Source organism: Bison bison, unplaced genomic scaffold (genome assembly GCF_000754665.1).
Source record: "Bison bison bison isolate TAMUID 2011002044 unplaced genomic scaffold, Bison_UMD1.0 scf7180017864456, whole genome shotgun sequence".
Taxonomy (NCBI): domain Eukaryota; kingdom Metazoa; phylum Chordata; class Mammalia; order Artiodactyla; family Bovidae; genus Bison; species Bison bison.
In genome coordinates, this window is record NW_011495018.1 from 4,517,599 (window position 1) to 4,526,736 (window position 9,138).

The following is a 9,138-nucleotide window of genomic DNA, read 5'->3' on the forward strand; positions in this document are numbered from 1 at the left end:
GACTCTGACTTGCATGGAGGGTCCTCTGCAGTGGCCAAGCAGGAGAGCACCCTGATTCCTAAGCCAGTTCATCTGGAGCTGCTCCTGTGGGGCTGACAGTCTTGGATTCCCGCCTGCTGGGTCTTCAGACCATAGCCCGGCAACTGAGTTACTCTCAGTTCGTGCTCTGCTTTAGCCAAGGCCACAGACACCTCATCTGATGAGCACTAGGTCCCAGGCTTGGAGGCACTGGGGCCTGGGCATGGCCAGCAGGGCTTGGGGTGGTGGTGGGGGAGCGCAGGGTGTAATCACAGCCAAGTCAACCCATCTGGGGAGGAGTCCTGCTCCTGACTTGTCTCCAACCACAAGGGCAAGAGAAGAAGAGCTTTGCCACTTACGAGCATGAGGCCTCAGGCTGGGGGCCCTTCTCAGGTTCCTCCACCTCTAAAAGAGGTGGGTTTCCCCACCTCGAAATGTCCGCAGTGCCTCCTTCCTCAGGCTGCACTTCCTACTTGCAAAACGAAAAACTCAGAAAGGTACCAGGCTCATGGTAAGCACTAAATTAGCGTTTGCTAAGTGAGACAGATGTGTGGAAAAAGAAGTCAGTTCAACATAGAGCAGCAAACTTTTGAGAACGGCAGACAGATGGAGCTGGGCTAAAATGAAGCCAGAATGGCGTGCCTAGTTGGATACGTGGTTCTTTAGGGGGTAGAGGGCTCTGGGTCCTGAGTGGTGGGGTAACTGCTGCAGCCTGCCTTCCCTTTGCAGGATAACCTGTTAGACCTGCTCACAGACACCCCGTCCATGCCAGTGGGCATGGGATTCCAGACTAGAAGAGGTCTCACTGCCTCTTTTTGCCACACGGATGCTCACCTCTGAACAGTGGAGAAATGGGACCATTTGTTTGGGCAGACATCCCCCAAGCCCACAGTCAAGGCTAGGACGCACCAAGATTCCCATAAGGAAGGAAGTGATGCTCTGAACTGCACACCACGGGAGCACTCTGAGGTGTGGTGCCTGGCCCTGCCCCCAGAAATGCTAAGACCCAGCTCGTGAAGACTGTCTCAAGCCTACCACAGGCCTTAAACTGCCAGGTACTTGGCATCAGTAAGGACAGAAACTCTGCTCCGTGTTATGTGGCAGCCTGGATGGGAGCAGAGTTTGGGGCAGAATGGATACATTTATGTGTATGTCGTACACCTGAAACCGGGCTTCCCCGCAGGCTCAGCTGGTAAAGAACCTGCCTGCCAGTGCAGGAGGCATAAGAGACAAGGGTTTGATCCCTGGCTTGGGAAGATCCCCTGGAGAAGGAAACGGCAACCTGCTTCAGTATTCTTACCTGAAAAGTTCAATGGACAGAGGAGCCTGGAGGGCTACAGTCCATGGGGTTGCAAAGAGTCAGACACTTGAAACTATCATAACATTGATAATCAGCCATTCTCCAACATTAAAAAAAAAACAACCCAAAACCAAAAAAGATGCATACAATATATAAAAAAATTACCAGCCATTCTTTTATGATGCTCTTGATGTTAGCCCTGGCTCAGAAACCTTACACAAACTCTTAGTAAAAGCCCAGGTCTTCCCTTTACCCCAGAACAGAGTCTCCCAGCAGTCCAGGCTCTGTGAGGCTGGGTATCTTTCTAAGTCTGCCCTACGAATTGTATTCTGCCCAAGGCATGTCTGTGTCTGCACCAGCCCCGGGTTTGCCACTCAGATTCCTGCCACCAGCCTTTGCTGAGTGAGTCCTCTCTCTGGGCAGCATCCTGCCCACCTCCTGCAGCTTATCCTTGACTTAGATCAATGGCCACTTCCTCCAGTAGGCAAGTTTCAGACTTCAGTGAACGGCTCCTCCCCTCAACGACTCTGCCCTTGGCCTGGGCACAGGCTCCATCTCAGCTTTGGGACATCACGCGTGCTGTTACCCTGTGTGCGCTTTAACCCTCTGCTTCTGCTGTGTGATTGGAAGTAGGGTTTCCACGAACCAGCCTGAGTCCTGTTGGGTTGATGAGATTTTTCTGTTGCTCCCTGACTCTTAGGGGAGATTGCATTCACAGCCATCGGCAGGGTCCTTGGTGATCAAGCACATTTACTCAAGCTTGCTCACCCAGACATTTCCAGTTACTGAAAGGAGGTGACTAGATTTGCTGGCAGAGGACCTGAGGAAGGGGCAGAGGTTCCTTGCCCTACTTCCTAAGCGGGCACCACAGGCAGGACTTGGGTACTCTGCCCTGTGGGCCTGTCATGGTCAGACGGCGTGTGCCGGGAGCTGGCATATTGTATATTGAGTGCATATTGCATATTGAGTGCAGCACTTTCCACAGCATCATCTTTCAGGATCTGGAATAGCTCAACTGGAATTCTATCACTGCCGGGAGCCAGCGTGAGGAGCTCCACCCATGACAAAGGTCATGAGGAAGGAGGCTCGGCATACGCAAAGGCGGGATCGAGCCTCAGGAGTCCCCCTGGAAATTCTTGAGCATCTACCCCCAAAACCAGAGTCTGCCTACTTTCTGCTTTGTGCTTTCACCTACACCTCTGACTTTACGGGGGGCTGTCCCCCACTACCTCTCTCTGAAAAAAGAGTTAGCTTACAGCTCCAGTTAATAATTTCTGGGTGTGACAGTGTTTAACCTACAAACTCCTTTGGAAGTCCTCTAGCCTGCCTGAATAGGTTTTTCCGGCCACATGTGATTGTTCAGAGCCTCCCAACTGTGAGAGGCAGGAGATGCTCTAAACTGTCTAAACACAGATTCCTTTGAGTAGTTAAAAGATTGATTAGAAATTGTATTGGTGAAGGGTTTTTTCACTTATTGGGCCAATGTTTGCTGCTAAGTCTCCATACTCCTTACCTACTGTGTCCTTGGCAGTGTATTGATTGATATAATGGGTGTATAGAAATGTAAGTAGTAGCCTCAATGTTTGTAACCTTGGACCCTTGAGTTAAGTCTTTTCTTGATTGATCCCACCTCACCTTTGCCCTATAGGAATGCAGCTTTGTCCAATGCTTTTTTGGAGGCTGGTGCCTGACTTTGGAATAATCACCTTTAGAGAAATATAAGTTTCTTAAAATGTTAACAGGCCTCCTGGCCAGAAGATGATGTAAATCACCTGAACTTTTGCATATGATAAGTTTGAAAGCCTGGCTTCGATGAGGATCAGGAACTGCTGTCCTTGCATGACTCCACTCCTTCCCCCATTATCCTCTATGCACAACTTAAGGTATAAAAACTACTTTGGAAAATAAAGTGCGGGACTTGTTCACCAAAACTTGGTCTCCTCATCGCTCTCTCTCCCAAATTCTGGCTGAGTCTCCATCTGGAGCGAGGAACCCGCCATGCTTGCTAATTATGCCTGGGCTTCTAAGATCCGACCGGGGAGGCCTCAGTGTCTCCTCTCCTTCGGGAGAGCGAAAGGGCGCCTGTGGCCTACGTAATTGGTGCAAACTTCTTGTCTTGAAGTTTTATTGGTCTCCCGCGTACACCAAGCTACTCAGCCTCTTTTCTCCACTGAATTTTCCTACTGAGCTATCCTCATTCTATTACTCTTAATATCTTTGATAAATATTTAAATAAATAGGTTGCCTATGCTGTCCCTCCTTCGAATACCCTGGATCAGCCGGGGCTGGACCCCGGCAGGCGTGATGAAGAGCCGTGCTCCCCCGACCCCTGCCACACCAGCCGCTCACCATGGTCCGGACACCGTACTGCTTCTCCACTTTCTCCTTTAACTGTCTGAAACAGGCCTCCATTCTCTCATGAAACGGCCTCAGTGCTTCTGTGACTTTGTCTCCATGGATCCTGATCCCTTCGGCCAAAAATGGAATCTGAAAAACATACCGGTTGACATTCCTTATCTCCTGTTTAATGATCTCAAAAGAGCAATGTACACCCGGCAGAAAGTGGCGAGCCACGTGCAAAATGCATCTGTTTCGGTTTTCCAATCAAACCAGCTGATTAAATTCATCAGCCAGGCATGCTACTCTCCCAAACCAAAATGTGTAAATGAAAAGCATTTGTGTCTTAAGTCGGACACATCTAGTGCAGCGTGCAGGGCACGGATGTGTCGTTGCTTTGCCTGACTTGCATTTGACCATCAACCCCAGAAGAGACGGGTCTGTGCTTTCCACTTGAATTTGAGAAGAACTGCATTTTGGACTTGTTTAGCTGTAACTTGATGTACTCACAAAGGGCCATGTCACAGTGCCAAGATTCCTTTGCTAAGAATACTGCCTCTATAACCCACTCCAGTATTCTTGCCTGGAGAATCCCCGTGGACAGAGGAGCCTGGCAGATTACAGCCCACGGGGTCATAAAGAATTGGACATGACTGAAGTGACTTAGCATACATGCACAGCTATAACTTGACCTACTTGCAAAGGGCCATGTCACTGTGCAAAGATTCTTTCGCTAAAAATATTGCCTCTACAGGCAACTGAGAACTCTATTCCAAAATGTAAAAACCGAATTATATGTGATCTATAGTCCTGAAGGGTATTCTTATTTGGAAAGGAAAAACAAATTTATCCTTCCTTAAAACTAAAAATAATCACCTCTCTGCCAACACTGCTGTCACAAACTTCCACGCCGACGCTTCACATCGGACCGTGATGTAGCTGACCTTTAAACGCATTGTAGGGACATTTTTATTCCCCAGCCCCAGAGACCCTCCAGAGTCCCTGCTGTTGGGGGTGGGTGTCAGGAAGGCTCCTTTCTTCCCCCAGCTTCTGCGTCCCCCGAGGCTCCGACTGGGAGGTACATGCTCTCCAGTGCAATCAAGCTAAGAGGCTTCTTCTTAATAATTTATAATTAAATCAAAATACTGATTAAAAACAGATTTTCTTAATATGACAGAACACCAATGTAGATGAGCAGATTTATTAGTAAGAAGGATAATAAGTCCACAATTGAATTTCATGTGAAAAAATTCAAGAAATCTTATCAGGATGAATCAATGCACAAAATGTATTTGGCTGCCATTTATAGCAAGCAGCTGGAGCCTCTTGTGGTGCTCTGGGAGAGGACAGGATCAGTGAGCACCCCCCCTGGGTTGACACCCCTCAGCCTCCTCTCGGGCTGCACAGGCACAAAGCGTGTTCGGCTAACAGCTGGGTCTACATCCAAGGTAAACTCCGGGCATCCCTTTCTGGCCGTGATCACCAGGAGGACAGTGTACAGCTAGGACTTCAAACGAGATGGGACCTTTTACTTCCCCACGCATATTACTCTCGCAGGTGGCAGCCTCCAGGGGCTGGCTGCAGTTTGTTTAGATTCAGCAGGAGAAGATGCTCACAGAAATCTTCTAGATTCCTGGGGGTCGGCAATGGCAGGCTGGGGATAACCTGTTGTGGGACGGGAAACGTGTCTTGTCTATCCTGGAATGAAAGCAAGGATACGGGTGTGGTTTCAAGGTGACAGCCCGGCCACTCTAGACACTGAAAGCATTTTGCTCTACAATGGAGCTTTCTCAAATGTGCAAAATGAAGTCTAGTCATTTCTGTAATTTTTTGTTGGTGGTCTGACAAAACTCTTAATTGGCCAGATGCTTGACATCAAAGAAGCTACTTGCTGGACTAAAGTGAAGACCTTTTGGTTCAGGTCTTGGGACTGAATGAAGGGCAATTTGGCAGGTGAAACTGATCCTTTCAACTGGTCCCTGACATTGGTCAGTTATAGCTTTCTACAAGAAGGGTGGGATGGGGCCCTTGTTCTATGTCCGCTTGGGGCTGAACTGAAGCTATGAATAAAAAGATGCTCTGTGCAAACACTCCAACATACAAAGTGCTTAGCACACGAACGGAAGCCATGGACTGAGGCCTGGAATGGTCTTTGGATTTCAGCAGGCTGAGCATCAAAATCTCTCAGGCAGATTCCTGAACCATAGTCCTGATCTGGTCTAGAGCAGGTCTCAGGAATCAGAACATCTAAAGAGTTTCCCAGAGCCCAGAGGGGGAGGAGGTCATCCCCAGAAGCCACATGTGTCCTCAGGTGCATGCTCAGTCGTGTCTGAATCTGTGTGACCCCACAGACTAGCCCACCAGGCTCCTTGGTCCAAAGCATTTCCCAGGCAAGACTACTGGAGCCATTTCCTTCTCCAGGAGATCTTCCCCACCCAGGGATGGAACCTGTGTCTTGCTTTGGCTGGCAGATTCTTTACCACTCAGCCACCTGGGAAGCCCAGCAAAGTCACATGTTGAGTTCAAAGTGAGCACGTGGCCGGCTCTCAGTATAGCGGTGTTGTATGTGAAATCTGCTCCCGTGTGTCCCCTCCACGGGTTCACGGCCTGCTGGTCGCACAGAGCACTCAGAAGCAGCGCGAAGCGCTCCAGGAGCACTGCCCCCGGTGACCTCAGTCAGGCCTGTCATCAGCTGGGGATGGTGAGAGGGTCTAGGCTTTCATTTCTGTGCATTTCAGAAGACACATATGCGGGCACCTCAGCGGGCTCATCTGAGCCTACACGGATTCATCCTCAGACCCACAGCAGGGAGGCTCTGTGAGACAGCTGTGTCTGCGGAAAGAGGGAGCTGTGCCTTTGAAGAAGGGACTGGCGCTTGTGGCTGCAAACCTGGAAGAGCCCCATGCACGCAACCGGCCCCTGACGGACCCCAACTCCCACCCGCAAGGGGCTGAACACCCCCTGCTTCAGCAGAGGCAACAACAGAGCCGGGAGCTGCCTGGGACTTAATAACCAGCCTTTGCAAGTGATTTTAGGGACCAAGATGTTCTGATTGCACATCAGGGATGGACAGTGCCCAGGAATCCTTGGGATTCCCAGGAGGAAAACCTCACTTTGCCCTGATGGAGCTTCAGGGAAGAAAAACAAATCAAACAAATTAACAAACAAAACCAAAAGAAAGCATCCCAGTAACCCCAAACTTCTTTCTGTTACTGACCATATGACTCAATTACTGATATTAAAATATGGATTTTCAAAACATCGGCAAATGAAAGCAAGATCACAGGTAATGTTTTGAATATGTATTTTTCATCACTCTTTGATTTAATGAAGTGGCTAGAAAACAGATTTTTTTTTTCAACTTTCCTGTGAACGGCTTTAAAATTCATCCTTTAATATAGTTATTAGGGGTGATGACATAGTGCTGACATAAAGTTCTCTCTGGGGAACAAATTACTTTCCTCTGTAGGGCCTGAAATTCTTAAAATCCAATTTGCTGTAAAAGCTTACAGGGAAAAAAAAATCAATATAACTTTTTGCAGGCCAAACTAGGTTTTGTGTAGCAATGGTTTTACAGCCTTCAGTAGAGTTTTGAATTTTGTACCTTTTGGTTCCCACAACATCTGAAATGGAATCATTCAGACCTGTAAATCCTCTCCCTCTTTTTCTAAGTTAGAGACAGAGACTGCCTACACAAAGCTTATATCCTGTGCAAAGAAACCATTCTGTAAAAAGTTCCCTTAAATTCAGCTCCCAAGATGTCTTACCAGAGAAGAATTCCAAGGCCAAATTGATATCAAATGCCTAAGTCACACCCATTAGGATGGTTGTTATAAAACAAAGAAAAAGAAAACCAGAAAATAAATGTTGACGAGGATGTGGGGAAATTGGAACCATGGTGCCTGCCTGGCGGGGGGGATAAAAAGCAGCGCAGCCGCTGTGGAGAACAATGCAGTGCTTCCTCAGAAAGTTAAAGACAGACATATCACACGATCCAGCTGTCCCCCTGCTGGACACATACCCAAAGGAAGCGAAAGCAGGAAGCAGCAGTTTTTTGTAAACCTGTGTTCATAAAAACATTGTTCACAACAGCAAAAGACGGAAGCAACCCAGGCAGCCATCAGTGAACGAACAGATAAGCAACATGTGGTCCATACAGACAGCGGAACATTATTCAGCCTTAAAAAGGAACAAGATTCTGACACATGACTATGGATGAACCTGGAAGACCAATCCCAACTGGAATGAGAGTCACAAAAGGACAAACAACGCATGAGTCTACTTATATGAGGTCCCTAGAATAATGCAAATAAGAGATGAGGGTTTGATCCCTGGTTGGGAAGATCCCCTGGAGGAAGAAATGGCAACCCACTCCAGTATTCTTGCCTGGAGAATCCCATGGACAGAGGAGCCTGGAGGGCTACAGTCCACGGGGTTGCAAAGTCAGACACGACTGGAGTGACTTAGCAGGCACGCACAGAATAATCAAATGCATAGAGACAGAAAGCAGGGTGGTGGTTTCCAGGGGTGGGGAGCGTGGAGAATTATTGTTTATTGGGTGTTGCGTAGGTCTGCAAGATGAGAAAGTTCTGCAGATGATGGTGGTAATGGCTGTACAATGATGTGAGTGGACTTGTGACACTGGACTGTGCACTTAGAAATGACTAAGGTGGTCACCTGTATGTCACACACATTTTATCACAACAATACATACCCATATATTACATAGATATGAAAGAAGAACTTGTAACTTGGCTTGAAACCGAAACCCAGGCCCGCTCTGCCCTAATAGGTCCTGTAACCCACGGGCTGATGGTGGACAAGCCAGGACAGTGAGGCTCCAGGGAGGCCAGGAGCTGGTGCTCACAGAGCGCTCATCACAAGGAAGAGCTGGGACTCCCGGGCTGTGGAGGGATGCCGCCCAGGCACAGGGTGACCCTGGTCTCTGCCCCCCTCAGCTCTCTGCCCTCAGGCTGGCATGCTGGGCACAGATCAGCAGTGTCCTCCCTGCCTCCCACAGGAGAAAAGGAAGCCTAAAGAAGCCAGATGATGCTGGGCAAGATTGAAGATGGGAGGAGAAGGGGACGACAGAGGGTGAGATGGTGGGATGGCATCACCGACTTCAATGGACATGGGTTTGAGTAAGCTCCGGGAATTGGTGATGGACAGGGAGGCCTGGCATGCTGCAGTCCATGGGGTTGCAAAGAATCAGACATGACTGAGCAACAGAACTGAACTGAACTGAAAGGAGTCAGCTGCCCGAAGTCCAGAGCAGGTGGGCAGAGCTCCCACAGAAGCTGGGTCTGGACATTCCCACTACACCAGGCTCACAAAAACTCCAAAAGCCCAGACACAGGAGCCAGGAATGTCCCACGGAGCCCAGGACACCCTCCAGAGATCCCCAGCCTTTCCAGACCACATCCCTTGAAGGAAGTACTGAGAGCCCCGGGAGCACAAGCAGAAAAGCCCAAGAATATGCAGAA

The 9,138-nt window shown here is 48.9% G+C and overlaps 1 protein-coding gene across 1 annotated transcript in view; it reads right to left on the reverse strand.

Annotated features, from left to right (window-relative positions):
* Positions 1–9,138, reverse strand: part of DOCK1 (dedicator of cytokinesis 1) — a 570,389-nt gene that overhangs the window by 23,067 nt on the left and 538,184 nt on the right. Inside the window, exon 47 of the mRNA XM_010859569.1 lies at positions 3,668–3,805. Coding sequence (XP_010857871.1) covers positions 3,668–3,805 — 138 coding nt within the window. The remainder of the gene's footprint in view (positions 1–3,667; positions 3,806–9,138) is intronic.